This window comes from Cyanistes caeruleus, chromosome 15 (assembly GCF_971803275.1).
Source record: "Cyanistes caeruleus chromosome 15, bCyaCae1.hap1.1, whole genome shotgun sequence".
In the NCBI taxonomy this organism is placed as follows: domain Eukaryota; kingdom Metazoa; phylum Chordata; class Aves; order Passeriformes; family Paridae; genus Cyanistes; species Cyanistes caeruleus.
Window position 1 is genome coordinate 10,753,796 of NC_141715.1, and position 13,584 is coordinate 10,767,379.

The 13,584-nt window shown below is 44.0% G+C and overlaps 2 protein-coding genes across 2 annotated transcripts in view; one reads left to right on the plus strand and one right to left on the minus strand.

The window, feature by feature from the left end:
• P4HA2 (prolyl 4-hydroxylase subunit alpha 2) overlaps positions 1-7,341 on the minus strand; it is a 54,745-nt gene extending 47,404 nt beyond the window's left edge. Inside the window, exon 1 of the mRNA XM_086851959.1 lies at positions 6,886-7,341. The gene's annotated coding sequence lies outside the window, so the exon portion shown is untranslated. The remainder of the gene's footprint in view (positions 1-6,885) is intronic.
• Positions 6,960-13,584, plus strand: part of PDLIM4 (PDZ and LIM domain 4) — a 43,462-nt gene continuing 36,837 nt past the window's right edge. The window contains exon 1 of the mRNA XM_086851965.1: positions 6,960-7,306. Within this exon, the coding sequence (XP_086708091.1) occupies positions 7,214-7,306 (93 nt within the window). The 5' untranslated portion in view covers positions 6,960-7,213. The remainder of the gene's footprint in view (positions 7,307-13,584) is intronic.

Genomic DNA, 13,584 nt, shown 5'->3' on the forward strand with positions numbered 1-13,584 from the left:
TTTTGTATTATTGAGTCTCTTCATTTCTTGCTCATGGATGATGAATGCTTAATCTCCTGTCCAATGTGAGCACCTCATAGCATTTCGCCTCAAAGTTCAAGCACAATATTTTTCAAAAGATTCTTGGAAATCCTCCTCTGATGAACTGATGAATTCAGGAAATTGGGAGAGTTCAAACCATTAAACATAGCTCTCTCCTCTGAGATAAACAGTCCCAAATATGCACTGCATTTTCCATATCCTTCTAGGGGATGTTCTCTTCAGTCCTGAAGATGTCACATAAATGTGATAAATGTGATAAATGTGATAAATGTGCATTAGTAAATAGAACCTGTGGTGTGAGGAGATGCCTTGGGCATCTAGAGACACTTCTGCAAAAGTCCTGGAAGTGATGAAGAACAGCCTGAGTGGAGAGAGAAAGTATCTCTTCCAGGAGCTGAGCTGAGCTGTGTGCCTCACATCCTGTTCTCACACCCTGAACTATTCTACCAGCATTGCTTTGCCCTTACCATGCAGTTTACACTTTGCAAAGCGCAGCTTCTTACACTAGATGAGGACTGATCCCTCTGGATTCTCCCCAGGTAGCATATGGAACATCCTCAGCACAGTGGGAATGTGGCGAGACATGGAGCGAGACAGCAGCTGATGGATCAGGCTAAATGAATTCTGGCAGAACATACTGGGATAAGATATTGCAAAACTTATCCCCTCTTTCTTAGCATACTGTTTGTGCCTCTGTCCCTATCAGTTTAAGGCTGAAATGAATGGGAAAACTTCTGTGAAATCCATCTACAGGAACCTCTGTGATCACTGAACCTTAATACTGCCATCTGTGGAATTCAGCTTTTCAAAAAGAGTTAGTTTGCTGTACTTATCTCTGAATGATAAAAGGCAAACTATTCTTGACCTGCATAAATTGGGAACATTCACCTTAATTCTCTCCAGTTGTGTGCATTCTGGAGCCATACAACACCTGAAAAAGGATTCATCACTGTAAACAGAGTCAAGAGTGAGGGTGATAAATGTTGAAACCCCCCAGAAAAGGCTGGGGAGCTCTTCTGCTGGATAGGTACAATTGCTTGGATTCTACTGTGTGAAAGAAAAATGTGCCAAATCTGTTTGCAGAATATAGCAACAAGTGACATCTGTTATGATTTCACAAGAGTAAAACCAACAAAATCTCAGTGTTTAGCTGCTCAGTGAAGTGACTCACATTAGACAAGAGGTTTTGACTTTGTTCTCCCAGGCACCATATCTGATGGGAAATCAATCCGTTTAATTCCATAATGGGAACAATTAGCCTTGAAGAAAAAGCAGATCACTTGTAATCTCATCTTCTGCTTGCAATGTTAGCCAATATTTCTTTTGATTTTCTCAACTGCTCCTCATTGGTCACAGTGGCATGGCTGTGAAAAGGTTACAGCTTGTGCAGGGCAAGAGCCGGGGTTAATTCTGCCCTTGTTGTCAGCAGCAGCTGAACCTGCTGGGAGGTGGTCATACCCATTCCAAGCAAACAGACCAGCTTCTTCCATCTGGCCCATATATTCTGGGCTTGCAGCTACACAGGCAAGATGGAAACGTGTGGCAGCAGTGAGTATGGCAGGGCAGCAGGATAGTCCCCACCTGCCTGCTCTGTGCTGCCCAGCCCATCACAGCGTTAGTCTCAGGCTGGGGATTAAGATGAGAAAGGTCAGATGTGACCTAACAGGCACTTATTCATCTGTTTGTTCTGACTTCTGAGATGGAAAGTGAGACTGAGAATAGGGTGAACATAGAACCATTTCATTGTCCAGCAAAATTGGTAAGAAGGGAATACAACCATTTTAAAAAACTGTATTGTTTGTAACATTTTGAATGAGTTGTGAGCTTTCTGTGAGCTCTGATGTCAGCCTTGTCCTTGTTCACAGCCTTCTGCAGAGCTGCTGTTATCAAGGACAGGTTACTGTTGAGCTCCAATGACACAGCACTGTGTCATTGCTTCCTGGTGCTCCCCTTGGGAAATCCATACACCTCTCCTGTCTTGTGTTCACTCTTATCTTGTGTTTGGTCTGAAGTGTTTGGGAGGTAGGGATTTATCCTTGCTGCTTAGTGGATTGCAAAACCCCAGTGTATGAAGTTCTGGTAGATGACTGGTAGCCTAATGAGCAAGACTTAGAATAACTTAGAATAAAAAATAGTCTCATGAATATTTGCCAGAATAGAAGAATAAACCACATTTTGTGTCAGGCCCTGCTGCATTTTACCCTCTGAACACATCTTACAAAAGCAGAGGATTTGCCTTTGTCACTTTTGTGACTCTGCTCCTGCTGCACAGTGTTGTTGATCACAGATGAATCTGACCATGCACAGTGAAGTTTCTTTGTTTTTATAGACTCATAGAATGTGTTGGGTTGGAAGAGACCTTAAAGATCATCTTGATCCAACACCCTGCCATGGCCAGGGACACCTTCCACTAGACCAGGTTGCTTCAAGCCACATCCAACCTGGTCTTGAGCACTTCCAGGGGTGGGGCAGCCACAGCTTATCTGGGCAACCTGTGCCAGGCGCCTCACCACTCTCACAGAGAAGAATTTCTTCTTAATATCTAACCCATTCTCTCTCAGTTCTTCTCCATAATAATCCCTTAAGTCTCCAAAGCCTTGGGAGACAGCTGGATTCTTCACCCAAACATGATTACAGAGAAGAAATTCCGCTGAAGGAATGAGATTTCTTTCATTATCCTAATGGTTTCTATCACAGCTGGATTTTTCTCTGTGGGATGCTTAGTTCCATGAGACGAACTTCTTAGAAATGATTTAGACAAACAAATGAATTAAACAGAATTCAGAATGACAGTTCCCCACACTTGGGTGTCTGCCAAGGAACTTGCAAAAGCCAAAATAATAACTCAGACCTGAGAGATCCTGCAAAGCCTATAAATTAAGTAATCCTTTTGAAAGCTAAAGCTAAAGCTGCCATAGGGTTAAGATTTGCCTGTACATAATCCAAGTAAGAAGTTTAAAATTTAACTGTTCACAGGATATTGAGGTTTTGGATTTTTTTTTTTTTTAATTTTTTTTTTAAACCATTAAGTAAAGGAATAAACTGGAACCCTTGAGAATCTGTTGTATGTGAATCCTCTTGGGAAAGGAAAGCACCAGAAAGGACTCATTCAGGCAATGGAAATGGAAATTACGATGAAAAAATTAAGGATTACTAATTAATGTAAGAAAGGAAAAGAAATTGTACTCTGAGAAACAGTGACTACTGGGAGGGCAAATTGCACAAATGCCATGAAACATTGCTTGGAGTTTTTTACTCCCCAAGGACTTTGAATGCATGTCATCAGCATCACTTTCAAGGACCTTTTCCAATCAAAAATATGAAAAGGAGTAACCAGCATTAAAAAATACAAATGATCATTCACAACAAATGATTTTCAAACACAAACCATGAGCCTCTGACACACAATTTTATCAGGAGGGTGGCTGTTGGTAATGCAAATCCACAGACTAACAGCAAGTTTGGCGCTTAAATCTAATTTTAAATCATAGAAACACAGAATGGTTTGAGTTGAAAGGGTTCTTAAAACTCATTCCAATCCCCTGTCATGGGCACCTTCCACCAGACCAGGTTGCTCCAAGACCTTTCCCACCTGGCCTTGAATACTTCCAGGGATGGATAACTCATGACTAACTTCAGCCACTGAAATGGCTCTAAGCAGACACAGCCAGAGCCCTGATGACAATTTGTACAAGCAAGAAAATCTCCTGACCCAGAGAAGAACTATCAAGCCATAATGATGTTTTAAATCACTCTCATATGGACAGATGTTCAAAAAAAAGGCATTGAAGGGTCATTATCAGGACTCTCAGATAAACACAGACCTCTGCTAAATATTGGGCGGGTGGCAGACGGAAAATGTTCATTCAAAAAGGGACACAAAGATCCATAGTTTACCCAGTTGGTCTGTGATAACAAAGGAAGGAAACCAAGAGTGTCACCGGTGGCAAAGTAGAGCCTGAATAGAATAGTCAAAAAAGAAACAAAAAGTGATAAGGCTTTGGGGTGGAAAATACTGGGAAAAAAATCAAGGAAAATATCAGGGAGGGGAAAGATAAAGTGAATGGAGTGATGAGATTGAATTCATGAACATGTTTGACCTCCCTTTGAATAATTGTGTGGTCTTTGTCAGAGCTCACTGTACGGTTTCAGCACTCAGCTGAAGAATAAGCACACTGGCAGCACAGTATGTCAGCTGGATGTCAAGGCTTGCTCCCACAGCAAGGTTCAGCTGCTGATGGTCCCGTTAATTTCTCAGCCAGAAGTAGAATTCTAATTAGTTTTTGGAAATGACCTAAAATAAAATTGAAAAAATCTCACTGTGCAATCTGTTCTAGAGGAATATGTCCCTGCCAGTGGGGGTTGGAATAAGTTGATCTTTAAGGTTCCGCCCAACCTAAGCCATTCTGTGACTTTATGATTCTATCAAAGACAAAAACAGAAAATTATCAGCCTGCTTTAGGTGATTGAAGTGAGAGCTGACTGGGTCCTTTCTAGACTGCAGAGTCATGTTTGCTTTGCTCAAAGAAAGTACATGTGAAAAGGTATGAAAGCAGCTGAGAGAACATGGGGCACTTGTGAACCATGAACCTCTTTAGCTCATGTTCTCATTCCCTGCATCCTGGGGAACAATATCTATGACAGAGGGGTGCAAAATTAGTTCCTGATAAAGTTCTGAATCCTGAGAGCTGTTCCATATGTGAACACTTTCCATCAAGAACAATTCAAATGCATATAGTTTTATTCATAGTAAAACTGCCTCTACTTCACACAGTGTAGTGTGTTCTGGAATATAATCTCATTTAGAATAAACACACCCACAAATACATAACAATTTGGCTAATTTTATTCTATTTGGGTTAAGTTTTAGATGAGCCGTCAGTTCTGCAAGGAGTGATCTGGGCTGAGCAGTCAAAAAGCCTTGAAGAGAAAGTGCCTTGAAGAAAGAGCCAGCAGACTCCTTTCTGCTTTTGAAATGAATACTGCAATAGAGGGGATTTCTGTGTTTTGATCATTTATTGCCTCTGCCAGCGAATTACTTCAAGCCCCTGAGGCTTTGCTGCACAGTGGAGCTGCCCTTCACAGCAGGGTGCAGTTCAGAACCCACCCAGGGAATGGAGCTCCAGTGAATGGCAGTGGGAAACATTTGGCTTTACAGAACTGTGGGTTTTGTTTTCTTCTCTTCTTTTTTTCCGTATCTCTGATTTATTGTTGCTACTTAGTGCCTTTCACAGAAAGAATTTTTTCTTTTCCCTCCTAAGAGGGAAGGAGACGCTGATGCTGACACACTGCATTTGTGCACATTTTTAACTGTCCTTCAGCAAATCCTCTTCATCACTGAGCAGCGAGAGCAGGAGAGGTGGGACATCAACCAGTCCTCCAGCTCTCTGCAAGAGGAATTTTGCTGTTTGGCTGGGTGGATTTTCTAACACAAGCAAAGAAACCTCAGACCAGCCTACTCCCAGGCTTCTGCAAGCTGGGTGATATCATGCAGGAATAAGGAGGTATGATTCATCACCCAGACAAAAGTCAGCCTGTGTAGCCTCTGTTGGTGAAGGCAGACGCTTGTGAAGAACAAAGAGTAAGGGAAAGCTCTGCTGGTATTGGCTGCAGCTGGACCTCTCCTCTGCAGGCACCTTTCTAGCAAAGCAAACCAAGTTTATTGTGTTTCAGGTTCGTGACACGGCATGTAGACTGTACTCATGCTGCTATATCCCAAACCACAGGACATCCCAGAAGCCTATTTAAAAGTCATAGCTCTGATCCCTGTCCCAGACCAAAGCCCAGTAAATGGGTACAGCAATGAGCCAGTCACACAAACCTTCCCATGTCACAAGCAAAGAGCCTTTGCAGCAAATAGTGCATAAATCAAACTTGCAGAAACCAGGCAGCAAGAAGGTGTTCAATGAAACTGGACTTTTTAAACAATGAATCCTTTGTTAGATCCTTTTTCTTTTCAAGTGGGATATTCTGGTCCAGCCCTTTCCAGGAAGAAAAAGAAATTTTACAGAAATTTTGAGATTTTTCCTCAGCTTCTGGAGGACATGCTGAGCAGCTCTGTGACCACCCACCCCACCTCCAACCCACCACTGTTTCTGTAAACCATCCCATTAAACACTCACTGGCAGCATGGACATCTCCATGGTGTCCAGCAGTCACTGATCCAGCTGTACCACCAGGAAATTGAGATCCTTTGCATTGCTGGGTGCTGGTCCAGAGACCCCTGCAAGGAGTCCTGCCAATGTTGGGGTACAATGGCCGTGAAGACGCTCTGAGGGTTGGAGTACCTCTGCTGTGGGGACAGACTGATACACCTGGGAGTGTTCTGCCTGAACAAGACAAGGCTGTGGAGAAAATAAGAGCCTCTTTCAGTCCCTAAAGGGGCTCCAAGAGAGCTGGAGAGGGATTTGGAACATGAGCCTGGAGAGACAGAGTTAGGGGGAATGGCTTCAAACTCACAGAGGGCAGAGGTAGATTGGAAGAAATTCCTCCCTGTGAGGGTAATGAGGCCCTGGCACAGGTTTCCCAGAGAAGCTGTGACTGTCCCATCCTTGGAAGTGTTCAAGGCCAGGTTAGATGGGGCTTGGAGCAACCTGGGATAGTGGAAAGTGTCCCTGGCCATGTCAGGGGTTTGGATTGTGATGACAATTTCAGGTCCATCCCAAATGAAACCGTTCTGTGATTCTGTGATTATTTTCTTGGAAGTTTATCTTTCACCCAAGCGATGACCATGAAATATCCACAAGCTGCTTTAAACGAAATCTGATTATTTTCTTGAACTTTTTTCTCATTCAGGAGACTTACTGTAATGAATAAAACACTCACAACCAAACATTTACTGACCTATTGCATCATTTTCCTTCCACTGCAGAGAATGAACGTGCAGTGAGGAAGGCTTTGAGCACACCACATGCTTTACTCCTAGTAAAGTACTGTAACTTTACCACTGCGAGTAGCCCCTCCGAAGCCCACTTATAAAAGGATTCCGGGGGAAATACGCGCTGGATCTCCCCCAAGGCCAGGCCGGGTGGGTCCCTCCTCATGGGCAGGCCCTGCGGGCGGGGCTCGCCGGGGAGGCGGGATCGCTCCGTCCCGGCCCTCAGGAGCTGCGGCGGGGGATCGGCAGCCGGAGCTGCCGCAGTCTGCGGGCAGAGAGCGCCCCGCCGCTGCTATGTCCCACTCGGTGGTCCTGCGTGGCCCTTCGCCGTGGGGTTTTCGCTTGGTGGGCGGTAAAGATTTCAGCGCCCCGCTGACCATCTCCAGGGTGAGCTCTGAGGGGGAGCGGAGCGGGGAGCGGCCGCAGGTGATGGGCGGCGGGGCGGGTGGCACCCGGAGTCGGGCGGGCTCCACCCGGGCCCAGCGGCTAGTGGCTCTTGGGCTCTTTTGAGCTCCAAATTATTCTGTATGCACTCAAATAAGTGCTCCCTTTTGAACTTTGCACTGTTTCAGCCGATTTTCCCAGTGTTACAGCATTCTCCTTTTTTTTTCTTTTTTTCTTTTTTTTTTCTTTTTTTTTGTTGGGGGGGGTGGGATGTTAATTCATAAGGATCTGCTTTCAAAGTTTTTAGTGTTCACATGGTTTGGATTCGTGCCCTGGAGTGAGTTCACAGGCTGTTGAGGTTTTTAAAGAAGGTATGAGTTAAGTCAGCAAGAAGTTTCTCCATGCAGGCTGCAGAGTTCTGGGGTCTCCATGGGCTGGTAATAATTACTTTGTAAGTGCACTCGCACTTGTGTTTGACCTCACAAATACGTATTCTGGAAAATTCTTTGCTAAGACGCCGCAGATAGTTTGAAATAGGCTTTGTGTGTGGATGTATGTGGAAACAAGCCATCCCCCGTGCAGGAAGGATCGCGGCGAGGCGGTGTGATGGATGAGGTGCTGTATGTGAGCTGGGCACGCTCCCGTGGGCACTGTTTCCATCGCCCCGGGAAAGAGTGGGGTGCCCTAAGCTGCTCTGCCTTCCCGGCATGTCGGGCTGTGCAGGATTGCCGAGCTCCCCAGGGCGGCTGCTGCTGAATTTCTGGAACAAACACTGAGTGCATTTGAAAGGAGCTGTAACTTAAAAAATACTGTTGTAACGCACACAAGCTGTTTGCTGGTTTTTTCATTCATCTGCGAAAGCTGTGACAGAAAAGAGAAAACGCGTATCCTGAGTTTCAAAGAAGTAATTATAGAAGAGAGTGTATTTTAGTGAGATTTCGTTTAAGTTCAAACATGTCAATTGCATGGCTTTGTCTCTGTTTTTACTTTGGACTGTCCCTTTCCAAGTGTTCCAGTGAGGGCTGCTTTGGAGGAGGATCAGGAGGGGATGGATGGAGGAGAGGGAAGGCCAGGGAGGTGCAGGTGGGGCTGGCTGTGCTGTACTTGGGGCGGGTGTCCACATGCAGCTGGGGGGCTGTGCTGTGAGAGGGGACACTCGGCTTTTGGGGTTCAGCCTGAACCTCCTGGATATGGAGAGTTCTATTTCTCCCCTGGTAACCTGGGTTGTATCAAAAATCACTTCCTGGCAGTTGTAGAAATGTTCTTGTCATGGAAGTGAACAGCTGAATTTAGTGGAGGGAGCCAATTTTCTTGTTACTTTGAAAAAAACCCCCAAAACTGGTTTATTATTAAACAAGGAAAATCTAAGTCTGCTTTTGCCTAGATAAGCAGCTTGCTAAATTTCTTGTTTGATTCAGCAAAGCTGGGAGGTGTGAGAAGGATGATTCTCCTCAGGCCAGTCTTGCAGTCTTGCTGTGGATCACTAGGAGTTGTAACACAAGAAGCAGATGTAGGGTGTTATTCCATTTGGCAGCCTTTTAAATTGGATCCTTTTTAAGTTCTGCTCCCACTGAAGAGTGTGCTGATGCTCTGATGTGCTGTACTCTAACAGCTGCTCCCAGAGGGTGGTAAACAAATCACTAGGATGTAAATATAGATGTAGGGTGCTCTGCTTGGGTTCTAGTATCTAAACACAAGAAAAGATCTCACTTGCTTTGCAAATAGTACCTGAAAATATTAAAGCTGGGGAAGAATTATCTTCTGCTGCAGCTCCTGGCCATGGGGATGCAGAAGGGGGCTGCTGGAAGGCTCCCTGGGGAGCCTGGGCTTTGCTTGGTGGTGGGTCTGTGCAACCTTGCTACTGTGCAGAGAACTGATCATGGTTGTTGTGGTGCCATATTCCCTTTTATTCTGTAATTGTCCAGGAAATCTGTTCTTTCTGGCTTGAAATGTGGGCAAGGAGGCTGGGGGCTTCCTATCTCCAGGAATGAAAAGCCTCCATCCCCTTTGCTCAGCCTAGCTCATGGTGGGAGGGAGACTCTTGCTAATTGTGGAGGCTTTTGGCTGACTACTGCTTCCTTCAAAGTGCCTTTCTTCTTTAATTTCAATTTTATTTGTTTTATACTAAAATGCCATTAAATTACAAACATCTTTGGAAAAGCAGAAATTCTGCTGGGAGGCAGGACCACAGTCTTGGAATCCCACATCCAGCTGTGGGCCTGGAAGATGCCAACATGTTCTGGGTGTGCTAGGCTGCCTGAGGGATGTGGGATTGCTGCATCCCACTGCTTGGCCCAAATGGGGCTGAGGATCAACATGTCACAAGGTGTTCGGGCTGTACAGCTCTGCAAGCATCCTACCTGGACTGATTATATTGGGAAATCAGGTTGCAGTTTGGGATTTGCGGCATCCAAGGCCACCCACATTCAGCTCTTGGTGCTGGAGGCTGGAAATAATGGAGCAGCTGGAAATAATGAGAGGCACTGCCAGGGTGAGCTGAGGCACAGTGGTGTAGGGCAGAGAGGTGTCAGACAGGGGGCAAAGCTGAAGGTGGTCCACAAAAGTGTCTTGTGATAATATTGTCAAGAGATAAATGGCAATATATGGATTTGGTAGCATGGAACATGACAATGACCCTGTCCTGCTTTAGGATGGAATTTACCTTGCTCACAAAGGTTTACTTTGGCTTTTAGCCCCTGTGAGGTGGCTGTGTCTGTGCAGGTGCTGATGGTATTCAGTCTATCCCTTGCAGCTGTCTCAAATATGCTCATGACATTAAGCAATGCTCTTTTTTTCTTGAAAACAGGTCACTTCCCTCTGTGATTTGATCAGTCTTAAGTGACAAGGGGTAAAGATCTGATTGCTCTGCTGAGCAGCTGATGGTGAACTCTGCCCTGGAGAGGCCAGGGTTCCAGGTGGGATGTTGAGTTCCTTAGTATTGAAGATAAATGCAGATCCAGAAGGCCATGCTTAGGGCATCTCTCACATGCAGTCACATGAAAAGTTAGGTGTGCTATAGCTACCCTTTCATCCCCTGTTTCTTGTATATTCAGGAGGACCCATTTAGCAGGACTGGAGTTTGCTGGGCTGGTTTGAGGGCATGCAGCCCTGGGGAGTGATACTGGTGTGTTGTTAGCACAGTGCTGACACTGCTGATTTATAGTGCCAGGCTACGCTCTTGGAGGGAAACACAGTTTGTTTTATACCCACTGTTACAGTAAGCTAACACTAAGTACAGGACATCACATCATTAATGGTTACTCCTCCTAAGTATATTTATAAGGGTAGGAGATGATCCAAAAGATCTGCTTCAAGTTGGCCTTAGTGACTTGATAGAAAGTGATTTTAAAACTTAATTAAATTTCTGGTAGCTGACAGCTGATTTCCTTGGTTGAGCAGGCTGATGCTGTGTTTGCCCTCTGTGGGGAAGGGGGTTCCCTGTGGCTCTTACTCCAGTGACAACATTCCTTTTGACCAGCAGCCATGGCTCAGGAACAGGAATGGAATAACTCATTTGGCTGTTCTCAGTGCTGTGCTTGTAACCACATCAGTGAGTGCTGTGGTTCTGTGTGGGATCACAGTTGATCTACCCCTTGCCTGGGATTAAAAGATGATCAGTCATTAGCATAACTAGAGGAGGTGAATGCATTTAGTCACTTGAACTTGCTTGCCCTGCTCCTGGAGCAGCTGATGTCATCATCTGCCCAGTTCTGCCAGTGTTAATCCATGCACTTGCTGTTTTTGAAGTCATAGATAAATTATATGGCTAAACAGATAAATGGCAAATGGATCAATTCCAGTATTTTTTGAATGAGATTTTAATAAATTTTTCCTTTATCAGCTGGCTTCAACGTTAGTTTACCTGCTGGTCTCTAGTGTAGCAGCAAAATGCAGTTCTCAGCATTGGCTTGGAACTGTGGCACAAGAAGGATGAGAAATAATTGGTCTGCAATCCATTATCCAGGTATTGTTTGAGTTAAGGTTGACTTTTAAACTACTTTTAAACTTAAGCAGCTTTCACATTTGAGCAGAGACATGTCCTGTTAAAGGTTAGGATACTTGAAAAAGAATTCTGCTGAGGAAGGAATTCCAGTAAAAGTGATTTTGTTGACTCTGTCAAGGCAGCTGGCAAATGCCCAAGTCTATGCTGTGATCCTGTGTGAATGCAGAGAGAACCCACTCAGTGGAATAGTACCTGGGGAGGCCTGTGAGGTTTTTTCTTGTGGGGGTGGGGATGGCTGAACAGAAGGGGCTCCCAAGAGCTAGAGCTGGGAGTAACAAATTTGGTTACCCCAGGAACTCCATATATGTTGGTGTAGAAGGCAAGGATCAGAGACAGCAGCAAAAGGAACAGGAATTTTGTCCCCGTTTGAGACAAGTTAGAAGGGCTTTGATTTTTGTAAGGTTTTTTTGGTTTCATGTAATTTTTATGTATTTGATAGTTCATTAGATGGAAATTATGGACTCTCTGTTCAGAGCTCCCAAATGGACTGAAGAAGCCACTCTGTGTTGCTGAATCCCAAAACTATGACCCCACCTGATTTATGCTGATTTTTGGTGGGTTTGCTGCCTTTGTAGAGCTGAGTGATGAAAGCTGTCCCTCAGTTGCTTGCAGAGCAGTGTTGTTACAGTATTTCAAGTGGGATGATTTTTTCAAGTGGAAGGAAATACTTTTTGCTAGTCAGTTTTTGTTTTTCTCATCATTCCTATAAACTCAGGCTGAGAAGTCTGGGTGGTTAAGTGTGAAGCTATGCTGGTACAGAACAGTTCATCTGAGCTACAGATAAGAACTAACAGAAATACGTCACAAATGTATTTGCTGCTGAAGTGTTTCTATTGCTTTTTTGTTTAATAACTGAAAGAGAAGAATAAATGCTTGTGCTGGATCAGGAGACAGTAATGGTGGAACATGCTGGAATGAAAGCCTAATACTAATCACTGTAATTAAGCACACTGATAATCCCAAGCGGGAAAGCAGGTGGAAAGAATGATTCATGTAGATCCATTTAGGCAAGGTCTGACCTTGGGGCAAGTTAACAAAAGAAACCCAGCACACCCATGAAAACACATCAGGCCTCTGCCAGGCTGGACAAAGCAGTATAGGTTCAGTGTCCCTGGGTATTTGGGATTTGTGGATTTGGGGTTTTTCTTCCTTCCCTATTATTTTTGTTTTAAATGGTGGTGATGTCAGTTTTCCTTGAAGATTGAAAGATTGCCTGCTGGGACAGGTGTTCAAACTTATTCTGTAGAAGTGTACACCTAAATTCCACTTGATAAAGTGGGTTAAAGAGAATAGTTAAACAACAGACTTACTCAAACAGCCCTTACATATACCACCAGGTGTAAAAAGCATACGGGGGAAATATGTGCAATTATCTTTTTTTCCTAAACTTTTTTTGCTATGTAACACAGCAGATGGTTATAATCCTGGTCCTCCTGAAATTGGATAAATCCTTTAATTTTAGTACGAATATGTCATTATGAATTGTGAGGAATTAATGCAGATCAATGCAATTTAATTTAATTTTTGGTAACTTGGAGATTAAATACATGTCACAGAGAATCCTAGAAGGAACAATATAATATTCCTAACTGAATTTGTTGTCTGGTTTCTACGCTCTCAAAATGCCTTGACTTATGGTTCTCAGATACCCAAACACTTAGTAAAAACATTTTTATTTTTTAAGTCATCTGTAACCACAGGTGCTAAAGCGTGAAAGAAAACAGTAGCTCTCTCAAGATCTAGCAGCATTGATAGAAAAGGTTTAAACAAACATGTTCACAGAAAAATACTCTGCTTGATTTGTTATCAGTGCCAGAGGTGTGCCAGAGCAAAACCTGTATCTCACAGAGCTTGTTCATGTAGTGGGTTTGTACATAGCCCCTAACACCCCACTTGCCCCAGGCCCTGGTAGATAAGGTTGTGTTTGGTTTCTACTTCAGAATTTACACAAAAACTTCAAGCAAGCATGGGTTTCGCTATGTTACTTGAGCAACAGCAAAGATACCAGGCCACAGTGTGACTTTTGAGGAACTTTTACAGCCAGAAGAGGCCCAAAAGAAAGCTGTTTTCTCCCCACAGAGAACACAGCTGTATTTTAAAAAACAAAAAGTGCTGTTCAAGAGGATTTCAGCCTATGAGTTTTCCAAATACCATAAAGATGCCTCACAGCCACACTCAATCCTTGACAACCAGAGCAGCTTGCATTCACACCCATTAAGCCTTAAGTAGTTTTACATGTTGTGTGGATTGATAGCAGATTATGTGGCAATGACATTTT